The 25129-nt window shown below is 41.8% G+C and overlaps 1 protein-coding gene across 1 annotated transcript in view; it reads right to left on the reverse strand.

Annotated features, from left to right (window-relative positions):
• Positions 1–25129, reverse strand: part of Pgr (progesterone receptor) — a 54809-nt gene that overhangs the window by 21149 nt on the left and 8531 nt on the right. The window contains exon 3 of the mRNA XM_051199113.1: positions 14674–14790. Within this exon, the coding sequence (XP_051055070.1) occupies positions 14674–14790 (117 nt within the window). The remainder of the gene's footprint in view (positions 1–14673; positions 14791–25129) is intronic.

Genomic DNA, 25129 nt, shown 5'->3' on the forward strand with positions numbered 1-25129 from the left:
AATTATGCTTGCAGAATATATGTATTTCTAGTCTACTTGTAGAATTCCTATTTTAGTGAATTGTTGTATTTTCCGAAGAAAATACATGATGGCAAGGAAGTAAAATTTGCTCTTGAGAACATCTCTTGAAGGCCATACCATCCTGAATGTATCCATACTCATCTAATCTCAGGAGGTAACCAGGGGCAACCCGATTAATACTTGAATAGGAAACCAGTTTGATGGGCACCTAGATGCCTATGTAGGCTGCTACTTTTCACTGTGAAGAGTCTGTGCTGGGTGGCTGCTAGAGGCCTGGTTACTGATTATAATGGTCCAGTTATATCCACGTGTGTCCAGCAGGTTACATGTGTTCTGGATAGCCATCACTGTATCCGGACACATCTGTAGATGGAAGGCTTTCGTGCACAGCAGTCCCCTCTGAGTGGAAACATTGCACCTTGGAGAAGGATATAGACACTGAGGAGGTAAACTTCTTATTATGTCTGGGACAATTGAAACTGAAAGATTCACGAGGCTATGGCCAAGGTTATAGACTCAGTGAACAATTGCCAGGGAAGAGGTTCTTCCCAGCAGTCAAGAAGAGAGACTCTCCAGCCTGTAAGTCACTCAGAGAAATTTAGGGTTCCATCTTTCCTTAGCTGTCACCCACACTGGGGTGCCCCTTGGTGATATAGCTGCCTCTGGCTTGTCAGTACATCTATAAACAACACTAATAAACTCACTGGTTCACCAAATTGGAATGACTTTTTCTGTTGTCAGTTCATTTCGGGGTGAGCAGACATTTGTTCAGGTCTCCCTGGGAATAGTGTCTCACAACCCAAGTCCACGAGACATGCTACAGTGTTAAAAGGTTCAATGCTCCTGAAACAGAGGTGGCGGCATCCTGGCTCCTGTACTTGCTGTGACTCAGACATATGCTTGGCTCATGCAGCACTGAGCTGAGTTAAGAAAACATCCCCAAATTAGGCATCTGTTGGTGTAGGTGGTTAGATCTGGATATTCTCATTTTCCTAGTTCACACCCCACACTGGTAGTAGACAGTGCCAGTATCTTACTTCTCAGCTCAGGTGCCGTTGTAAAGACAAAGGATGGGATTTGTAGTGTGTAATACCATAAAAGTCAGCAAAAACCTGTAGGTTAAAGGCAGACAGTTCCCAGGTCATCAGGGGAAAAGATTAAGAATCCCATGCAGAAGTCAGATGAGCTTCCTGGGAAAGGATATGTCACTAATGAGAAGAACAGTCAGATTTCTAGAGCACCTGTAGTAAACTGGGAAATACACAGTTGCGTCATTGGTCTCAGTGCAGTCCTCCAGTGAAAATGAATGACTCCCTTTGCAGGTTGGGAACAATGCAGCACTGGGGACTCCACACCTGATCTATGAGCAGTCAAGCAGAGCTCTTGAGTATTTGATGCTAAGGCACAGACTCCCTGTTCCTCGCTCCTCCCCTTGGAGGTTCAAATGGACTAAGTCATCTCGGGGAGAGGTTGTGGTGAAGAGATTTAGGGACGAACTTGTGTGTAAGAACACAGAACTTGACTCCAATATATTTAATGGTTGGTTCTGATATAACAATGCAACCAATGGTTAATAGCAAATATAACAACACACCCTCCCCCAACCCTAATAATAACTCCAAGTTGCTTTTCTTTTTATATCTCTTCACATATTTTTTACTTATAATAATTACATGCTTAACATTTCAATCACTTGATTCAAACAGCAGAGTTTCAAAGTGATATTTAAAATAAAATGTTGGATTTAATAACTTCACTTAAGTCAGGGTTGTTTTATAGTGATAAACAAATGTTAAGGGCTGGCTGGTGACGGCAGAGTTAAGAGCACAGGATCTGAATTCGGTTCCCAACGCCCAAGTTGGGCAGCTCCCAACTACCTATAACTTCAGATCCTGGGTTATCCAAGACCCTCTTGTGGCCTCTGTGGGTACCTGCAAAACCACAACACAAACACACAGACACATCATCACACAATTAAAAAAATAAATCGTTTTTAAAGACCCAATTTTATATTTTTCTAGGAGACTATATAGTTTAAACATGTAAAATCAGAATTTCTTGCGGTTATCCGATGCAAATTATTTCGTAGTTTTCGTATATAGTAATCCAAATTTAAAATGTTTAATGTAATAAAGTTTCCTTTTAAAAAGCCAAACAGGAAAGAGTTTAGGAGCTAGTAATGTACTTCAGCAGTGGAGTACCTGTTAGGTGCATATGGCCCTCTGTTCAAGTCTCAGAAGCATGAGGAGGAGGAGGAAGAGGAGGAGGACAGGAGGACAAAGAGAAGAGAGTACAGAAAAGGAAAGCATTAGGCAGTTGGCCATGGTAGTGCACGGTTGTTTCCTGGGTACTTGGGAAGTGGATGCAGAAAAACTATAAAGGCAAGGACATCCTGGGCTACAGAGTGATTTCAAGGCCAACTTTGGCAACTTAGTGAGCAAAATAAAACCATTTCATGTGTCAGAATATGAACTATAAGGACATTAGGGATATAACTCAGTGGGAGAACACTTGTCTGGCAAGTGTGAAGACCTAGATTTTTTTTTTCTCCAGTACTACACATGAAGACAGGCAGACAAAAAGACACAAGCAGAAATAAAGAAAAAACAAAGAAGAAAGGAAGGAAGGAAGAAAGAAAGGAAGGAAGGAGACAAAGAATAAAATGGACAAGGAAATAGAATAACATGGGAACCATCATAATCACTTTCTTCTCTAATCATCCACCCCATACAAACATCATGTTTTGCTTTCAAAGTATTTAATTATGCTTCACAATATAACAACACATGAAAAATGCAGAGCGCCACACCACGGAAAACCCCCTTAGACGCTAGTCTCCTCGCTCTTTCCCATGGCTGTCCTCAATCCTTCACCCTTTCCTACAATTCACTTCACCCTTCTTTCTCTTTGTTCATTACCCCCTTTCTGTTTTCATCAGTATTTGATTACATCATGAAATGCCGGTGTCTTTTGAAAACCAGAACAAATGTTTAGCACACTGACCAGATTTAAAAAAAAGCTCCCCAAATAAGAACCCTAACTTCCTCACATGTTAATTACATACAGTGTAACTGAAATCAATATAGACCGATTTCACAGTTATGCCATGGTTCAGTCTTTACATGAGTCAAAGCATGATCAAATGTTGAGCTGGGAACTCAGCTGTCCTGACTAAATATTTTGAATAAACATTTAACATTGACAAAAATTGAATAAACATTAGTATTTGCATGTTAGAGATGAGATTTATAGGAGTCTAGTGATTTATTAACTATAAGAGGTTAATATAGACCCTAGCAAATGTGTCAATCAAAAGCTATTTTCTTTTCCTTTTCTCAGGGCAAGGTTTCTCTGTGTAGCCCTGGCTGTCCCAGAACTCACTCTGTAGACCAGGCTGGGCTTGAACTCACAGATATTCTCCTGCCTCTGCCTCCCAAGTGCAGGGATTAAAGGTGTACACCACTACCACACAGCCAAAAGCTATTTTCCCTTATTCTTTAATTTTTCTTAGTGAAAAGCTTAGTGATGCCTTGTGCTAGTGGGCCCTTAAACAAGGAGGAAACGCATGCTAAACAGTTGGCATGCTACAAATGAAATGGATGGAGCTCAATGCCTGGGAAGTAGAGGGAAGATGGCGACAGTAGCCCATATAGTCAGGGAAAGATTTGCATTTGACCCCAGTGAGGGTCTTCTAATTGCCTTTATTTTGAAACCTTCAGATTGACAACTCTCTAGCAAAAAATCAAGCAATGCATCTAAAGGAGGACTTTGAATACCAGGAGAATTATTTTTATGATTTACAAAAATGTACAGTGCTATTAAGAGATATTTTCCTAAAGAGGGAAATTGTTAGAATCTTCCTAACTCTATAATCTACCTCCCACCATGAGTGTCAGCCTGTTCTTCCAAAAGTGCTTAGAAAGATATAATAACCCTTCCCTCGTCTGCAGTTATGGTATTATATCATAATACAAAGTGAACCTTGGGCTGGCCATATCTGTATATGAATCCTACCACTTTATAAAAGCTCTTTAACCCTGGGCCGTCTCCCTAGCCCCCTTAATTAATTTTGATACTTGGTGGGAAAGAAATGAGAGATGACAGAAAACGACTTGTGATTATTTTTCAAAAATTTCCCTGTTCATGTATTTTCTCCAATACTCCCATGTACTGTGTCATCTATTGCCTTACGCGAGTGATGTTTGATTAGAAGAGGCATCTTTCCCTTACCTACACCATTCAATGAATGACAAAGATACAATAGCAAGTAAGTTTTAGGACGCTGAAGAAAAACAAATGAAGAGAATGACTATAAATGAAAATAAGGCAAAATGAGGCCGCAGAGCAGCCCATGGGGCTGCCACTGATCTAAGAACACAGTCGGGAAAACTAAGTGACAAGTAGTCAGTGTAAGAAATGATGCCAGCAACATGGGATTTGGATGAGAAAACTCACCATATTAGTTTCTCGAAGGACTAAGACTAATATGAGTGAGGAGAGACGATGGATGCAGAAGCAGACAAGCGCCACCTCTGAGGTACTGACCAGGACCCACGAGAAGGAGGAGGAACAAAGGAGCCTGCCTTTACGGCGGTCACTGAGAGCATCTGCAAAGACTTGAGCTTTCAGATAGGAAGTGTTTATCATTGCTGGGAAAAATAACAGGCCTAGGCAGAGCTACATCTTAATAGTCATTCCCCGAGCTTCCAGGACTAAGAAAAACATTTGATACGTAGCATCAGCTCATCAGCATAAGAAAACTACAGCTTCCTAAGGTTCTGTTCACCAGTATTAGACACCTAAAAGGCAGTGCTTAGGTCTAGGGGACAGAGGGAAGGCAATGCCACATATTTTCTCTTTCCAGAAAACCTGAATGAAGATTCAGGAAGCTAAAGAAGAAGCACACAGCCAACGTTCACCCTCACCTCCTTCTTCCTTCCTCACAACAGATTCCTATCTTTTTTCTTTGGCTGGTCAAATTCTCGAATATGCTTTGTAACTTCAGCATGCCTCTGTAGTCATTGACTCTATTCTGAGAGTTCATCAAGGTACTTCTGAAATCAAAACGTGTACAATACTGTCCTCTAAAGGGAAACAAAATCTTCAACTGACAGACATGTTCACTCATTTACATGACTTTTCTACATTTCAAAACTGTACATACTGTCTTTAAGATCATGTTTCTGCATGTAAATATAATTTGAGGACATAAGTATATGTAATGTACTACCTAGCAGCTATAATCCTGTGACTATCTAGGGTCTTGGGAACTTCAGGTAGTCAGGAGGTTCCAAATAAAGGCCACCTCTATGCTCTGATGGGGCTGGGGATGAACCTGTTCTTTCTGACTTCACTTGGTGTGTGGGAAAAGTCTCCTCTCAAATTCATAATCACAGCCCTCCCTCACCCAACCCTGCGGTTCATCATTATCCTGCTTACAGGTGTTAAAAGCTGTTCTCTACTTGTATGATTCCCAGGTGTCTGGATAGCAGAATGTGAATTCTCTGTGAGAGACGCATTCAGTTAAGGCCACCTGCACAGGACTAACTTCTACTGAATATGAGCCCATGGTCCAAAGTTTAAAAAGTACTATAAGTAAGAAACAGCAAAAACAGACAACAGACAAAACCAGCCAGTCAGTCCTGGCTTTGCCTTACTCTAGCCAATAAGACTCGATTGCTATCTTTTTAGGAAATTTAGTGGGCTGATTGTTAAATGTCCTGAGTGGCCAATGGAAACCAGATGTAGTACTGACATTACCACCAGTGAAAAATGTAAGACGCTATGATGGTATTTGCTTTTTAAAGTGAGAGGTAGATTGGGCTTGGCAGTATGTTATAGCAGTGTTAAATAGATAGTGCTATTTTTTGAATCTTAGAATTATTGTTTACAATATAATTAAAAACCCAAGAACACAAAAGCTACTCTTGAAAAGAACAACTTCCTGAAAGAAGTAACATCTCATATAAAGGAAACACAGGGTCTGGGGATCTGGCTTGATGCATGCATCTCCAGGCAAGCATTGTGGCTGTCACAGTCTGGGACTCAAGAGGCAGGGCTGCGGTCCCTGGGGCAAGCTGCCTAGCTAGTCCAGCTTGAATTAGGAGGATTCAGATTCCTAAGAAACCAACACTGCATAAAGTGGAAAACAATTGAGAAAGTCATCAGGCATCAACTCTGGCCCTCCACACACACTGTGAAAACATGCATGCACACATGCATTCACACACCATATATACATACATACATACAGCCATGTTTTTTAAATCCTCATTAAGATAGAAAAAAAAAAAAAAGAAGCACACACAACCCATGAAGATTGATGAGCTAGAATACAGAACAGATTGAAGAACATAAACAATAGCAATGGTGCAGGTAATAGCAAAATGGAGAAGCGAGTATGAGGGTTAGGTGACACATCTAGTGTTCCCTGAAAGAGGAATCGAACCACGAAGTGATATTGGAATAAGGCTGGTTTGATGTGGCCACTGTACTTCTTTGCTGTGAGTAAACAGAACAAGAATGAATGCTTGACATAGCTCTGAAATGAGTGCCATTTGCTTTGTGCACCAGCATGCCTCTATTTAGATGCGGAAAGTATGGTGTGACATCTTCATGTGAAGTACTAGCATGATGTGAGAAGTTAAAATGTAGTCTTGATGAGATCCCCAAGCTTCTGGGGAAAGGACAGAGCACAGGGGATGAGGTTCAGCGGGCATTAAGGATGGGTGAGAGTCCTTTGACGTCATGAGGGTCGTAATGCACGCCAATCTAGTTTGGAAGATGTTTAGGTGTCTCCTCAGTACTTGCAAGGGATTACAGAAGAATGTTTCTGTGATGGTGTGACTTGAGATCCGCAGAGCACAACGACCCCTGTGCGAGGCTAGGACCGCCACCGCAGACTAAGCTCTAACAAGTAGTGCTGTGATGCCACTTGAAGACCTTCGTTTTCATGCCAGGACCGGCCCCTGGTTTCCAGTCCCAACGGTGCACCTGCGTGTACACTTCAAAGGAAACACTGATGCCAATGTAACCATTTCTCCAACTCGATAAGGGTTGAGCTTTGAAAGTCTACGTTTGTCTAAATTACTCAATGTTACCTGAACAACAGGAATTTGAACTTGTGAATCAGTGCTCTGGGAGATACTACAAGCAGTTGTAGACAGCAGTGATAAAAATAGCTCTGAACGTTACGAGAGGGGAGACTGAAACACTCGGGGTGGCCTCTGGCTCTCATGAGTGGGAAGGTTATAGCAGGCACACCTAGACAATGATCTCAAGACAACACAAGACTGCAGAATGCAGGGCCGTGATGGGGAGCAAGGTCAGGTGTGTGGCCTCCTGAAATGCTGGCTCAAAGCATAGAAAGGGGCTGTGTGTAAGGGGAAGATGGGGGGGTCAGAGAAGGCAGAGGTGTCCACCATTCACAGCCGTTCTTGCCTTAAGAGGGGTTGTGGCTTCAGGGTTTTGTTGTTGTTTCTTGTTTGTTTGTTTGTTTGTCTTTTTATAAAAGAGAAGGACAGAACAGGCCTCTAGATTTCTGAGCTGAATTCGAATCTGGGGGATTCTCCAGGAAAATGATGGTGGTGAACTGTGGTGACATGTCAAAGAACATAGTAAAACTTTTGCTATACAACTCATCCTCTTTAGCCAGGGACACCATTCACTGAGAGAAGAGGGGCTGAGCCTTATGCTAAAGGGAGGTGAAGGGAGTGGACCAGAAACGGTGTCCCCCAGATAACTTAAAAGAGATCTATAAGGATGACCCCAACTAAAAACCTGAGCAATAGTGGAGAGACTACCTTAAATGCCCTTCCCTGGTAATGAAATTGATGTCTAACTTATATGCTATCATACAGCCCTCATCTAGTAGTTAATGGAAACAGAAGCAGACACCCACAGCTAAACACTGAGCAGAACTCCTGGAATCTAGTTGCAGAGAGGGAGGAGTGATAAGAAAAGGTGTCAAGACCAGGCTGGAGAAACCCACAGAGACAGCTGACCTGAACAAGGGGGAGCTCATGGATCCTAGACTGATTGTACTGATTCAGACTCCCTGAATGTGGGTCTCAGTTAGAAGGCCTGGGCAGCCTAAGGTACCTCTGACAGTAGAACCAGGATGTATCCCTGGTTCAGGAAAGGACTTTGGAGGGACACTCCCTTAACCTAGAGGCAAGCAAGAAGGGGCTAGGCCCTACTCCAAATGACTTGACAGATTTTGATGATCCCTCCCGGAAGGCATCACCCTCCCTGTGGAGTAGGGGTGAATGGGACGGGAGGGGTGGTCAGGGGGCATGAGAGGAAGAGGGAACTGGGATTGATATGAAAAGTAAGAAAAAATTATATATATGTATAAAGTTTGAGTGTATGACTCAATATAAAGAAATATGAAGGTACAACACCGTTCCAAGAAGCATTACTTATTTAATTACTAACTTATTCATTTATTATTCCTCTATGTAGGAAACTCCTTATTTCTGAAAGAGCTAGTGCTTTTGTAGTACTTTAGCATTCTTTCCACAAATGTAAAGAACTGTAGTCCTTTCTGAGTGTGTGGGGGTGTGGGGAGGGAGAGAGAGAGAGTCATTATATAAAAATGTTTTTCAAAGGCAAGAAGTTAGGCACTTGAAACCCTGCTGAGAGGATATATCACCATCCTTAGGGGTGGAACCATCTTCCTACTCAGTAATGCACAGCAGTGAACTAAATGTAAAAGTTCACCATGACCTGTGGAAAGCCAGGGAAGTGATTCATAAAAACAAGATTCACAGGCACTGAAAAGACCAGAGAGCTTCTACATCATTTTTAGGATGAGAACAGTCACTGGAGCAGATAGGAACAAACAACCATTACCAGAATCTATGTCCTGACATGTCAAAACCATATTTCTTCTGACATTGCCCATAGGATTTTACTAAATCCTGGGCAGGGTTCTCCTCTCATATTTCACTTTTATTCAAAAGTCTGATATGAAATGAGGAACCTTGGGAAGGAGGAACAAATGTAACTGGAGAAAGAGAGGGAGGGACGCAGGGAGGAGAGGAAGGAAGGAAGGAAGAAAGGAAGGAAGGGAGGGAGGGAGGAAGGGAGGAAGGAAGGGAGGAAGGGAGGAAGGAAGGAGGAGGATTTCAGGCTCCTTCTTTAGCAGAGTGTGAGCAGTGATTTCTTCCACTGAATTCTCCTCTTACTGTGAAGGAAACCAGCTCTGAACTACCCAGATGTCAATCAAAAGTGGACATCTTCTACAGCCCACAAGTACAGCCCCCTCTACTCCTGAAACTTGAATTGAATTTAAACTGTGTTGACACTGAATCTAGTCCTTTGCCCTAATGAACTTCTTTCTGGGTGACAGAGGCTATTTGTCCTGAAGATTCCTGTCAATAACTCTCAGAAAGGTCAACTGTGTTTGAACCTCAGGATACCCAAGTGCACTGACACTTCTTTCTGATGAGCTGTATAGATCCACTAATGATATCACTAGATAGGTCATGGCTGTATTTCTAGTCTTCATATGTCCTTGGACCACCCCTGTATTTCAATGAATCTATCTAATATATAGCCCTGAAATATCCTATTTTTTTAATCCCCAAACTATCTTTCTAAAAATGTTCTGTGCCTGGTATGGAAACCTAGCTCACTACTCACTGCTAGGGAAATCATAGTTATTGAAGAAGAATCTGCAACCACTCACTTACTAAGCCAGCATAGTCCATAGCAGCAATATAGCAACATTTGTCTTTATGCCCATAGATAGGTGTAGGAAACTTCTCTTTGCAAACAGACAGAGAGCATTGTAGTAAACCTCAGACAACCAAAATGCAGTTGCAGAGCCCAGTCTCAGTGGGTAATCTACAACTCACTCCCACACCTAAGGCTCAGGGAACATTGCACATGAAGGGCCAGAAAGGCTGTGAGAGCCAGAGGATTGGGAGTTTGCTGGGAGGCTGTGCCTCTTAGTAACATCAGATGCTACTCCCATAAAGTCCCATCAACATGACTTTGCAAACATGAGATGCACAAAGATGACATCAGCGAACATGACAAACTGGATGGGGGGAAACCACAACCTCAGCCGTACATAAAGAATTATGGGAAACTGGAGGAAGCTGGGAGTAGGAGAGCTTTCTCCCAACTCCCCAGGGAAGAGCACACCAATTGGTCCTGATGCCAAATGGTCATCCCTGAAAACGTACATACAATTAACACTACTTAGACTCAACAGGTTATATTTAGGAATACATATGTATATATATATATATATATATATATATATATATATATGCATACAATAACACTTAATAACAAAAGAGACCATGAACTTGAAGGAGAGCAGGGGGGCAACTTCGAGGGAGGAAAGGCAAGGGGAGACATTGCAATTAAAACACAAACTCAAAGACAAACGAACCAAAATGTATTGTATTAGTCCGCATGACCCATTCACACTATGAAACTCAGTTATTTTGAGGACAACATGTTGTTTTGAAAGATAAACTAAGTTGAAACAACTTTGATCAGTGGTAGCCCAGAACATTGTTGGAAACTTCTGTTGTTTTGTTTTTTTAAGGAGGAAATATAGTATGCGTTTAATTATTCCTGGGATAAGGCTAGAGTAAGCAGTGGAGACTACTTAGGGGCATATTTTAAATACCACCTTAAAGCATTAATCCCCCTCTTTAATCTACACATCCTTATTTAATTGAATTTATGCATTACATATGATGTAACAAAGCTCTTACTATTTCATCTATATCACCAAGAGACTACCTGTTTGTTTTGGCCACTTTACATTTTTACATTAGGAAAGTGGAGAACCAACCTACATGCCAGCATAAAAGTTCCCATTTATATCCCTTGTCACATTTTAAATATTAATAGTTTCCCTTCAGTCTCAAAGACAGTTCACTGACAGAGACATGTTCTGCAAAGGGATTAACTTCTGTGTGATTTCGGAAGATCCGGGACACAGGATGGCAATCAGAAACAGGAGTCGGTGAGAGGCAAACAGAAGCAGAGACAAGAAAGTTCGCCAACAGGCTCCTAGCTCAGTGTGTGTCTCTGAGCTGCCAGGTTGCAGCCATTGGGCTATGAACTGTTGGATCCTATCATAAAACAAGTTGAAGCAACTGTAACAGGTCTCCTCCAAGTTGACCTTGCCTTTTGTCTGGGGCTATTTTGGTATGTACCCACAGTAAGTAAGCCATGCTCTGGGTCCCTTCTTTCCCACTTTTAGACCTCTTGAGACCAGGCTGCAGGCAGAATATGATACACTCCTGGCTCCTCCACATCTCCCCATGCTCTCCAGACTCAGATCCACATCTCTTACAATTCAATTATCTCAGTAGAGATCACACCATTCTGCAAGTTGGAGCAACAGGAACAGCTCTAAGTAGGGTGTGTAGCACACTACAGAAACCATATTCATCTAATCCATTCTTTCCCTGGAGGAGTGAAATAAACTGTTTTGGGCAGTATCTTGAATGTGCATTTAAGCTGTTTGGAATATGTTTACTCACTTTAGGAAAGTTATCACTATCACACTCAGTTTCAGAAATAGCCCTGATTAGGAAATAGCTAAGTCAAACGAAGATGTGATGCAGAGCAAGGCTCAGGGGCAAGCTGTCTGCTCCATACTCACGCATCTATCCACCTGTTGAACATTGTTCGCAGACGACTTTGTACTTAGGCGTGTGTGTCACTTACCCCACTGCAGAGGACAAGCCCCATGAGGGATGGAGTTTGTGAGACAGTGTCTGCTATAGCCCCCAGAGCATGCCAAGTAGGCTGGGCTGTCTGCCCATCAAACCCAGTGATGTGTTGACCCTAGAACCAGAATCACCTTGCCCAGACTTTCTGAAAAGGTGAGTTCTGGATAACAAGCTCTGTGTCCTCCTGCTTCCAAGACAAGCATTGTGCACAGGGAGAGATTTTACTCTCTGCTGTTATCAAAAAGAAGGAGAGAGAAGACTGAAGGGGCAGGCAGGAAGAAAAAGCATTAGGAAGGAAGAGAAAAGAAGTCAGGAGATAGAGCAACCGATGCTCAAACAGCGGCCCTGTAGAACTGAAAATGCAGTGGTGATTATGGAGGTAATAGTGTGTGGCTTGAATAATGTGGTAAACGGACATGATGTTTGTATAGAGATGGCATTGAAAGATTATACATCTTGGATGACAGGGCAAAACCCAAGAACATTATAAGACAGCACAAGATTAGACCTACGTCATCAGACATCCTCTGAAGATGCTTCCTAGAACGCTGTTTCTAATCTGTGGTCAAAAGGAAGAATCCTTTAAAGTTACTTGGGAAAGAATCCTAGATGTAAGTTCCCGATGAACGGGTGACCCAATCTCCAGTGGATGGATGAGCCCACACCCATTAGTATGTGGGCTCTGCAAACTAGACTTTGCACTCTGCCAGTTATTATTTTAAAGGAGGGGGAGAGGGAGAGAAGGAGCGAACACGAAGCTGGGTAAGGAGGTGAGGGGTGGATCTAGGAGGAGTTGGGGAGTAGTGGGAGTTCAATATGATCAAAATCCATTATGAAATTCTCAGAGAATTGATAAAACTGTTATTATCTGGATGGAAGTGATTGTTGCATTAGAAATCCCAGTCTTCTCTTTGGCAATCAATCATGCCATAGAAAAAAACAGTGATGGAGACAGGGGGTGGCCAGATCATCTCCAGGTTCTTCTTGTAGCTCCAACACAAATATGTGTAACTTGTGGGGAAGTCCCACAAACTGTAGGAGATCATGAAGACTTGTGAGGATGAAGTAGAACAGGAAACAGGAGGACACTGAGGTGCAGGACTTGAGAAGTCCTGAAAAGTGGGTGTATTGATGTAGTCCCTGCCCTCTGAGCACCTCCCCAACCAGGCATTGTATGGACACATTTGAGACTTGGGCGTTGACTTGGGGAAAATGGTGTCTAATCTGAAACCATAAAATACTAGCAATGCTGCAACTCAGTGAATTGTTGCAGCTCAGCAAAGTGGCCAGCGTGTTGAATGGGTATTAATTTTGCCCGAGAACATTGGCAAAAATTTTAGGGAGGAAATAACACTTGGGTGAGGTTTTAAATTTGAAGAATATTGATCTAAAAATAACATTTCCCAAAGGAAGAAATGTGGAACACCGAGGGAACACAAGCAAGCTTGCTTTAGGCGGCTCCAGGAAGAAAGCTTTTAATCTCATCGTGCAATGTGTGCCTCATTGTGCTTTTGACAGATTAATTCACACACAAAGCTGATTCCTAGACATTCTTGTATAGGATTTGATGTCCCTCTCCCAGTGGAATGACACTGGGTCTATCAGCCACACTCCATGACAGGCCTTGTGCTCAGGAGGAGTCTGGATCCCATGGAATTTTATTCTTAAGAGAGGGAAAAAGAGGGAGGGAGGAAAAGGTAGACATTGTAGGGGTAGGGAGGTGAGGGGAAATCTGGAAAGTGTCACTGAGGGAACAGATATGATCAAAATATATGAAATTCTCAAATAGTTACAGTCTGACTCTATTATGTTCCTGTGTATGTGTGTGAGAGCATGTGTGTGTACACGTGTTCATGCGTTCTTGTGCATGTTGTTGTGGAGCCTAGAGGACAGCCATGGGTGTCATTCCTGTCTTCTCTAGTGAGACAGTGTTTGCTAACACCCTTGGAGCTTGCCAAGTAGGCTAGACTGACTGGCCACCAACTCTCAGTGACATTTTGGTCTTTATCTCTGTAGAACTTGGGTCATAAGTCAGTGTTACGGTTACCGTATCCAGCCTTTTAAAAAAGGTGGCCTTTAGAGATCAAACTCAAGTACTCATGTTTGAAAGACAAGCATTTTACTATGTCTCCAGCCCATGACTTTAATATGTTTCATTGTGTGTGTGTGTGTGTGTGTGTGTGCATGCATGCATGCATGTGCATGTGCGTGTGTGTGTGTGTACGTGTGCATGTGCATGCAGGAGCACACACACAGGCACACATATAGCATGTTGCACATATGAGGAATAGACTAAAACTTTGGGAAGTTGATTTTCCCCTCCTACCACATGGGCTCTGGAGTTTGAACTGGAGTCATTAGTTCAATGACTATCTCATCTGCCAGGTTCAACTTTAATGCATTTGCTATCAAAAGTGATAGAGAATCTAATAACAAAATTATAAACAGGGAGTTACTACCACACGTTCATGAAATGGATTCTTAGTGCATGGTGGTAAGCGTGGTTAGTTTGTCAAGGCTTAACCTGCATCTCACAAAGTTGCAGAATCAGGTTCTGAGCATAAAGAGACCTCTGATCTCTTATTCTACAGTTATGGAGCCTGCTGTTCTTGAAGGGTTGGCGAATTATTTAAAATCGCACAAGTCATAAGCAGCAGAGCCTACTACCCATACTACCCAAAGACAGGCATTACCATAAAGTCTACTAACACACAGCCTAAACTTATGGCAGTTCCTCTTCCAACAGAATTTAGCATGCTGGAAGTCTACAGCCCTGACAGGATTGCATTGTTGGTTGCTTCAAATGTGAGTAGGGATGGTCACCACCAATAAACAAGAACAAATAAGAATAAAGATGAATAAAAATGGATTCTTCCGACTCAGTGTTATAAGACAAATATAAGATATTCTACTCCTGATATACTATTGATGAAAACACCAACGTTACCTCCAAGGACCATGCCAGCCTGACAGCACTTTCTCAGACGACATGCTGGGCAATTTTTTCTGCGGATTTTGTCAACAATGCAGTCATTTCTTCCAGCACATAAATAGTTATGTTGCCCTAAAAAAATGAAAAAAAAATACAAGTTATTCACAAGTTCTAAAGACTCCAAGTCAAAGGGTAGACAGGGCATTAGGTTAATGGTCCCGACAGCCAGTCCTGCTGGCCACCACTGCATCCAGGAAATGAGACAGACCAATGAGACAGACGTCTCCTGTGACTTCAGAGCCTAAATGACATGATGGTGAGTGCTAGAAACATTTAAACAACTGTTCACACCTATATGAGGAAGCCATGATTGTCAAATTAAATACAGTTTTTATGTCAAGATAGGCAAAGAGCTGCCTAGTCCAGCATTTAAATTCCAGTGGAAAGGTCATTTCTGATAGCTGATCACACTGACATAAAGTTGAAACTTTAAGGGGTTGACCTAACCCACATCACTTGTCATGTGTCACTCCAACGGGAACCCATAGAAGATTAGAATGGATGTATAAATGGTCTAAATGGTTCCATAATATCTGGGAGCTCATTCTGTTCTAAATTATGATCATCTTTGGAAATAGCTGCTGGGCCATCAGAACAGTGAAGCAGACACAGCATAACTTAAGGTAGTTGCAGGTTAATCTCTATGCAGTTTGTTTGGCTAAAGGAGCATGACAGTTATACAGACCCAGCTACTACTGAGCAGAAAGCCTGTCCTGGAGTGGTTTATATAACCAGCGTAACTCTGCTGCCTGTCCTAGAGTGGTTGAAATACCAGGCATCACTCTGCTGCCTGTCCTGGAGTGGTTGATTTATCCAGCATCACTCTGCTGGAGAAAACTGACTGTTCTTCTCCCAGGAGGTATAAATGACAATTCAGTGTTAGCCTTTACCCTGGGGGCCAGATTTCCATCCATCCATCCATCCATCCATCCATCCATCCATCCATCTATCCATTCACTCAAAAAATATAACAAAATAAACACAGTAAGATAAAACAAAAGCTATTATATTGAAATTGTACAAGATAAACCAAAGAAACAAAAGTTCCCAAGAGAAGGCACTAGAATTAGAGGCCCACTCTTCGAACATGTAGGAAGTGTGAGGGAAGAGGGAGCTGTGGAAGGGAATATGGGAAAGACAGCTAAAATTAAGTAGGGTGGCATTGAGGGGTAGTATGGAAACTAATACAATAGAAACTTCTTAAAGTGTGTGTGTGTGTGTGTGTGTGTGTGTGTGTGTGTGTGTGTGTGTGTGATCTAAATGAAATTGCCAAATAATGGTGGAGAAAGAATCTTTACTGACCATCTCTTGTCATCCAATTTTCCTGTACTGGGATTGGATTACATCTAATTAAATTGTTGACTGAAGGGACCCATGGGTATCTCCAACAACCCAGGCTGTTGCCAAAACAACAGGGTTGCCCTCCACAAACTGATACACAAGGCCCCATTGCTGAAGACAATGCCTATATTGAACATGATGTTCAGGTGGTGCCTACATAGAGCCTCCATCTCTGTGTTCCAGGCTCTTCAGTACAGGATGGCGTTCTGAATGCTATCAAAAGAGTAATGTAAATACCAAGGCAACCACATACCTTTCTTCTACAGGGTGTTTATGCTAGTACAATGGTGGCACAAAGTCGGTGAAAGTAACCAAGCAATAACTGATTTCACTAAAGGCCCACCCTATCAGATGTACTCCACACCAAGTACTGTTTGAGTGACCGAGAACCTCAGGCTGGATAGCCCAGGAACTTAGGGGAAACCCAAATAATACTGCTCTAAAAGAAGGGGGGAAATACTGATAAGCTTACTCCTAATGACATTCTGCTGTACTCAAAGATTAATGCCTTGTTCAGCTGTTAGCAGGGAAGCCTTCTCCTGCACAAGATGGAAACAAACATAGAGAGCCACAGTCAGGTATTACACAGAGGGTGAGAGACCTCGGAACACTCAGCTCAAAATGAGAAGTCTCCATCAAGTCCTTCATCAGAGAACCCCTAGAAAGAGGAGGCGGAAAGACTTTAAGAGCCGGAGGGAAAGGAAGACACCAAGAAAGCAAATCCCTCTAAATATGAGACCGAGGCAGCGTGCAGAGACATGCAGAGAGAGAGGAGAGCATAAGGGAGGGTGGTAGGGAGTTGAGAATCTGAGAAGAGTTGGAGGAGGGAAAAAACATGAATACACGTTTAGAGGAAAAACAAAAACATGGATGAGCGGCTAAGACCTGACATAACCTGGCAGGCTTAAAAGAAAAGATTAAAATTGAACTCTGTTTAAAGGTTTGCTACTTTAGCTGGGACAACAGGGTTAGAAAACACAGAAAGCCAATGAGTCACAGATGAGTGCAAACATTGGATGAGAAGGCAAATTGTCTATAAGTAAAACCAAGACAAACAAACTAAGATCTCAGTTACAACTGGAGGTGAGGCTCTAAGCAGTGGCTGGGTAGCTGGAAGTAAAGGCTGCGTATAACTTCTCCTGGCCCTTCCTTTCTGTTTCTTTCAAGTGAAGGGAAAACTTCCTTATGTGTTCCTGCTTTCAGAATTTTGTTCCCAACTTGGGCAAAATTTCCATGTGCCGAGCCCTCCAAAACTGTGAGCCAAAGCACGCCATTCTTCCCCTAAGTCATTCTGGCAGTTACTTGGTCACAGCTGTGCAAACCAGTAACAATACAATATTTATTTTTGGTTTTTCGAGACAAGGTTTCTCTGTATAGCTTTGGAGGCTGTCCTGGAACGCCCTCTGTAGACCAGGCTGGCCTCAAACTCACAGAGATCTACCTGCCTCTGCCTCCCGAGTGCTGGGATTAAAGCTATTTGCCACCAACAACCCGCTCAATACAGTGTTTATTTTACTGGTACTAGAAATATAGAAATTTACCACTAATTTCTAACTAAAGAATATTTTGTAGAATTTAAAAGATGTATGCAATTTTAAGAGAAACCAGGGCAGGTAGAGGCATTTTTTTCTCAAGCCTGTTCAAGACATTCCACAACAGATAAATTTTAATTGATACTTAGGTAGTTGTTTCCAGAATCTTGACACTCCTCCAGGCATCTTACAATGGACAGAGAATACATCACAACAACCCCCCCCCAATATCTGTAGGATAGCATTGTGAAATCATGGTATACATTCTTGGCTCCCTCACTGTTTCAAACAAAATTTTGTAGAACTGCCCAGTGTTGGCTGCAACAGATATGAGGAGTCAGAGTATTCAAAGCTATTTCTTTCATCCTAAATAAACTGCATCCCTTTAGGAAACTGCTGATAAAGTAGTGTACAGGGAAAGGGATGACCTCTTGTGGAAGAGAATCGAACTTTATGGAAGGCTGAGAAGATTGTCAAAGCCATGCTGATGATCATTGCCACAGAGGGAGAGTAAGAGGGAAAAGCAGGTGGGGTGGTGATTAGAGCTTTGTCATCAGAGTGGGTGAACCCTTGAGTGTCATTGATGGCTTGGGTGACAGTAACTTTGAGAGTTACATCAGGAGAGGATCTGCGATAACACCAGCTTTCTAGGTCTCGGTTCAGCTCCTTGTCTCAATTTGTGTCCTTCACTGCCTCAGGACTCAGAAACCAAGAAGGAACTAGGTACGTCCCCTCAACCAGGACCAGAACCACAGGCTAGAAATAGATCCCTTTCCCTCGTAACTCACCCGGCCTGTGTATTGTGTTGTTAGCAACAGAAAATGAACTAAGACACCGATTAAAGTTAATTTACAGAAATTCAAGTGACTAAAACACATTGGAAGTATAAACAAAGTGATAATGTAAAAAGAAACAAGTGAGAGAAAGACACAAAACTCACTGGAAAACTCTAAAAGTTTCTAGGATGCGCACTGTGTGCCTTGAAAATTGATAATTAAACTTTAAAAATTGCCCAGCTCAAGATTGCCATTATAAGTTGTATTTAAAAATAGAAAATTCCCTTTTGGAAGAAAGAAACATGAAAATGATTTGTGGCAGATAAAATCAGAAAGGATAATAAAAGTAGAAAAGCATCCTTGTGCAGTCTCTAAAGAAATGACCTCCACTTGGGATGCCTAAACAGACCATCAAAACACTCATCCATCTTACAATTGTGTGTGTTTGTGCAGCCACCTCTTCATGGGCTTCAACCAACCCAGTGGAGTGAATGTGCGCACACACAAGAGACTCCAACTCTCTTCTATGTAGGACAATATTAAAATTACTTCCAAACTTGTAAAACAATGTCATTCTTCTTTTGGTTTATGAATATATCTTAGTTTCATTTAGGGATAACAAGTAGGATTTGCTGTGCATGCATACCGTCAGAGATTCACGAAACTTGAACGAAACAATTATACTAATAATAAGAGACACAATCATAATTTCATTCGCCATTCTTGTCACTGAATTTCTGGCTTAGAAAATTAATATCAGGTGGGGTTATTATTTTTAAAACATGGAAGTCAAAGTGTTAAAGTTACACTGTCATGTGGCTGGAGAAATGGTTAAGGGTGACTTTTCCTCTTCCGGAGGAGCAGAGATGAGTTTCCCACACCCACAAGTCAGTTCAGCTTCAGGGAACCGGTGGCCTCTGGTGACCGCCCAGGCACTGCGTGCACGCGCGCGCGCGCACAACACACACACACACACACACACACACACACACACACACACACACACATTTGTGAGTTGCCAGAGGCATGAGGGCATTGGGATATAATCTATCCTATGGTTGAATACCAGATGCTTTTGAGCACGGAACCATCACTCCAACATTGTAATATCAATTTTCATATCTAATATGGTCAGCATTCTGCATAATCTGTGTACACACAAGATCTTTGGGGGGGTTTAGTAATTTTAAATTTCCTAAGACACCCTAAGTCCCATTGCTCTTCTAAATATAATTTGTTAAGCTTACTTCTGCTATCCAAATTCCAATTCTCCCACTAATTAGATCCATGGCCTCAGATAACTCACTTAATCTCTTATGCTTTCATTTTATTATCTAGAAAAATAGCAGTTCAGTGGACAATGATGTAAATAAAACCTGCAACACTTCAGCAGACACAGTCCAAACGTTCATTAGTTAGTAAATCAACGGTTCAATAATAAATACTTATTTTCTGTCTACTGTATAATGCTAATTGAAAATCTGCCAGAAGTTTATTTTCTATAACCACTGAATGCTTTTAGTGGATTTGTTTATTATCTTCTTCTTATTTAATGAGTTAAATGTTGACTTTCTGTTCACCAGATTTGTTATCACACTACAAATTGCAAACATCATTCATCACAGTCAAATAGATTACCACTCAAATTCAGTCCAATATCTACCCCTTAAGAAAATGATCTGTTCGGTCTGTTTTCTGTATGCACGTAGAGATGAAGATGAATGCTGCACACAGCCTCTGTATTGAGGAGAGGAGCTCAGTGAGAGAGGACTATCACAATGCCTGATAAGTAGCATAAGCAAGAAGTTATGACGCGATTTCTGGCAGTCCGTTTGGGGCCACCTTCTGCTCTTTCTGGCTCCCAGTACAGATTGTGATTTCAAGGCTTGGGCCTTGCTGTTTTATTTCTCTTATCTAAGTTTGCCTTTTCTCTTCATCCAGTTCTTTTTTTCTGACAGTAATTCTTGCTTCTCAGATGCTGTTCTCGTTTATAGCAATCTGAAGGTTAGTCTTGACATTTTCCCTCTGTTTCCTCCATTTAATGCATTTTAAGTATGCCTTTCTAAGACCTAATGTGCTGATTACCAGAAAAAGAGCTAAAATACATAATCTACTAACATGACACGCGGAAGACTAGAGGTCACCAAAACCTGACACCTTTCAGTACACACATTTGAACTGGTACCCAGAATGAGCTGGATGAGAGGGAGATGCTGAGGAGAGAAACTAGACAAGGCAGAATGACCTAACACTTGAGATGATGAGACACACCCATGGTTGTTCAAGGAAGCCTGAGAGGCTGCCAGGGAGGACAGCAACGGCTGTCAGAGAGAAGGAACAGCGGATCTGAAAGGGAGACTACCGGAGGAGCCAGGGTCCACTGTCTATCAGCAGAAGCAGAGTGCATGGGCATGGGATGGGCTTGAGGAGAGGAATAACATGTTCTGACTTCTATTTAAATAACATGACGTTGGCATCTAAGATGGGAACAGAACCTCGCAGGCAGAATGGAGATGAGACCATCTCAAGCTGTCATGACGAGCCCTAAGTATAATCATGGGAGACTACAGCAAAGGGTTCAGTTGCGTGGTTAGAACAAAGGGAGGCTTGGGACACATGCTGAGGGAAGGTGGGGTCATTTACAGAAATCTATTTGGTAGCACATGCCAGCATTTTACATTTTATGTAGCAGTTAGCCCTCTCTGTGGAGGAAGGGAGGGGAGGGAGTCTCCCAGAGAACATGGAGAATGAACGGACTGCTAACAGGGAAAGCTCCTTAGTTAAGATACCGATTTTAATTATCTCCTCCCGTTTAGCCAATGGTTCCTTCTAAATACTGAGTTCTCCAATCTGTACTTTCCTTGACATCAGTGACTTTTCATTATGGATGGTGATGCACACTAGACACTAGCAGATGGGCAAGAAGTAACATAATGGGAGACCAGGCTCTGGCTCCCACCTCAGCTCTGCCACTTCACCCACTGTTTGCCTGATAAACTTCCTGGCATGTAGGAGGTATTTAATAAATGCCACCATTGTTAAAGTTTGTCATAACCTACTTGTTGAACTCCTCTGCAGATTAACAATCGAGAATGTCTGTTTCCAAGTGTTTAAGGGTATAACCATGGGCACTTGGTCTTTAAACATCTTGAGGAATCATGCCCAGGTGCTTTTCAAAGCCTTCTCCATATAACAAAGATGACTCCCAATGGAGAGGTAACTTATTTTTTATTTTTTCTATCAAAAATATTATGCTTCTCTCCAAGCCATACTGTGCGTGCCATCTGCCCAGCATCTGTCACTCTGTTGGAAAGGCTGCCTTCATAGAAAAGGTAGATGTCCTTCTACCAAGGATAGCACAAAACCTGACTTTAAGTTGAAAAGCTATTTTTAAGCAGGATGGTGGTGGCACATGCTTTTAAGCTCAGCAGTCTGGAGGCAGAGGCAGGCAGACCTCTTCGAGTTTGAGACCAGCCTGGTCCACAGATAGGCTCCAAAGCTACACAGAGAAAAAAAAAGTACGTCTAACAGCTATGTTTTGCTTATGTAATAAGATGTAATGAATGTTCTCTTCCATGTTCTCTCTTACTTGGAGAACTTGGTTGACATGAGTCCTGGCCCACTTACCTCTGAAATTGGAATGGTAAAGTCTGTTGAAGAATTGTTGTGAAGGATAAAAGACATAATTAATCCAAAGTACTTAGCATAGTTTCGATCATATAAAGACAGTATGTTAATCATTTGAGCTTTCTATTTCTACTGACTGCTCTTCAAGTCTCCCTTCCACCCAACGGAAGTGCTGATTGTTAATTGCCACTACCCATGCACTCTAATCTCTTTAGCAAGGAGGAGGACTGTGTCATCTATTGAAGAGCCAGTACCCAGCAGAGCGTGAGTTCTCCTGGAGGGAAATCAGCTCTGCTGTTCCTTAATGCCATCTTTATATGAAGGAAAAGGGAGCCCACTTCACAGTCTACTGTGGTGGCTAACCATGCATTAGCCCATAGAGCAGATCAGAAGAGTCCCTCCATTAATAAAACTAGTGATAATCATTATTTCTTTTATGTTGTCTACATGATCTTTTATGTTGTCCCTTGGTTGTGAAACAGTAGGGAAAATGAAAGGCCTATGTATGTTTCCCTGAGGACAATATGATTATACTGCATAATATGCCACGAGAAAACGGTGACTAATGAAGATACGTCAAGGGAAGAGCAGATGTCGGAGAAATTGAGATGGAATGAATTTAAAACTAACTTAATAGCATGTTAAAGATTGTGAGCATGAAAATTTGCTTCTTTAGTCTATAGAAATTGGAAGAAAGGGAGAGAGAGAGAGAGGAGGGAGGGAGGGGAGGGAGAGAGGAGAGAGGAGAGAGGGAAGGATGGAGGAAGAAAGGAAGGAAAAAAGACTGGTTTTATAAGAATCATCGTATTGTAAAATCACATAGAACATTCACTGAAAAGGACAAGCTTCCAAAAGAGAGATAAAAATGGAGCATGAGTCCTATATTTAATTGCACAAACACATCCAGTAACGCTGGATATTGCATTCTGCTCCCTTCGATAAATTGTTAGGTAGATACAGAACAAATATAGAATATAGACTTACTTCTTTTAGAAAACAGGGCCTTGCTTTGTAGATTAGGATGGCTTTAACCTTGTGGTTTTCCCGCTTTAATCTCCTTGAGGCTGGGATTACAGGGGTACACAGTCACTTTCCTATGTGGCTTTCAAATGATGGCAGGGTTTAATAGCCAAAAGAAGTGACCATGTGCTCATTTTAAAGTGTCTCTTAATTAAGATCCTTGGGGGTTTTGTTTGTTTGTTTGTTTGTTTGACAAAAGAGACAGGCAGCTATATGTCTCAGGCATGGTTTGCATGTGTCAGTGTTGATGTGATACTGGACTATGGGGCATTCTGATGATAAATCTTGACAAATGATGTCCTCTTACCTGCTCCCAGATGATAACAATGTCTTTACAGTTTAAGTTCTGCCCAGGATTTGCTCTGGTACTACTAATCACTCCATTGAGACCTTAGGATTTCCCGTCACAGAAGATTGTGCTTGTGTGTGTTAGCTTGGAATTATTTGTTTAAATAAACTTTGGAGTAGAAGCATAAATCAAATAAGCAGCACAATTTAGAGCTGTGAGCAGAAAAAGGATTAGGACTGATTTGAGGAGTACCTCCCTAACTCCAGCTCCAGGGGGAGGACACGTTTGCTTCTGAAAATGTAATTAATGTTTGTCCAAATGCAAAATAATCTGGTGAGACATCAGAGAAGTAGGAGTTAAAAGACAGAGACAGACCTTAGAGTTAGATTTAATAGGAAGTGGTAATTCTCTGTGTATTTCTTGCTAAAATTCAGATATACTATAGTGCTTCTACCGCATTGTAGTTACATTTGTTAGACTGCTGTGCAGGCAGAGTGTGTCAGATGAGCAAACTCCTTGTGTAACCTCAGTTGTGCCAGTGGGACATCTGCACCCCCCCTGGACTCCTGCAATGTAGTGTTGTCTCCTACAGCTCCAAGATATCCCATACCAAAGCATTCTCATTTCCCTTCCATGTAATGATGTGTGTGTGTACACATGTCTACATGTGCATGTGAATGCCTGCATAGGTATGCATATGTATACATGGACACGTATGAATGGACATGTGTAAATACCTATGTGTGTCTGTGTGGAAGTAGACCTTAATGTATAGATGCATACATATGTATGTGCCTGTGTTTGTGCAGATATATGTATGCTTGTATCAAATCATTAATACATTCAAGGCGCGCGCGCGTGTGTGTGTGTGTGTGTGTGTGTGTGTGTGTGTGTGTATGTGTGTGTGTGTGCCCAGGAAACTAGATTTTCTTGTTGTTGTATTTGAGTTTCCTCTTCTTATTTTTGCAGTGGTTGAAGGCAGAGATTATATATATATATATATATATATATATATATATATATATATTCTTCTCTCTAGTCACAGTACAATCCATCTTTAAAAATAGCAAAAGTAGATAACTTTGAAATGAACAAATGAGTGGTGAATGAAATAGTGTTGGCAGCAGGATTTAAATCATGGAGAATGGAGTAGGCTTACCAAGTACAAGAAGTGCAATACCTACAAAGAAGAAATTTTATCCTATGAAGCATTAGAGAAAGCTTAAAGACCAAGTTAGAACTATACTCATACACTCATGCATGTATCCTCACATGCATGCACAACACATACAGCACACAAAGCATAAACACATATGTATGTGTGTGCGCATACACATGAACTTCAACCCATACACATGCATGAACTCACACAGGCACACACACACATATACATACACATCCTTCCATATGTATTCATGCACAAGTCCACACATAAACATGTATACACAAACACCATGCATCAATGAATGAAAGCACACGTTTGTACACATATATGGGGATGAACATACACTATGGTGGCTTGAATATGAAATGCTCATTTGTTTGAATGCTTAGTCATCAGAGAGTACCACTACTTGGGAGGGTTGAGGACCTGTGACCTTGTTGGAATAAGTGTGTCAATGGGGGTGGGTTTTGGGATTTCAAGTGCTCAAGCCAGACCCATCGTCTCCATCTTGCTGCTGCCTTTGAATTCAGGTGTACAACCCTCAGCTACCACATCTGCCTGTATACCACTGAGCTCCCCACCATGACAATAATGGACTAAACTTCTGGGCTGTAAGCCAGCCCCAGTTAAATGTTTTCTTTTACAAGAGTTGCCATGGTCA

The sequence above is a fragment of the Phodopus roborovskii genome, unplaced genomic scaffold (assembly GCF_943737965.1).
Source record: "Phodopus roborovskii unplaced genomic scaffold, PHOROB, whole genome shotgun sequence".
In the NCBI taxonomy this organism is placed as follows: domain Eukaryota; kingdom Metazoa; phylum Chordata; class Mammalia; order Rodentia; family Cricetidae; genus Phodopus; species Phodopus roborovskii.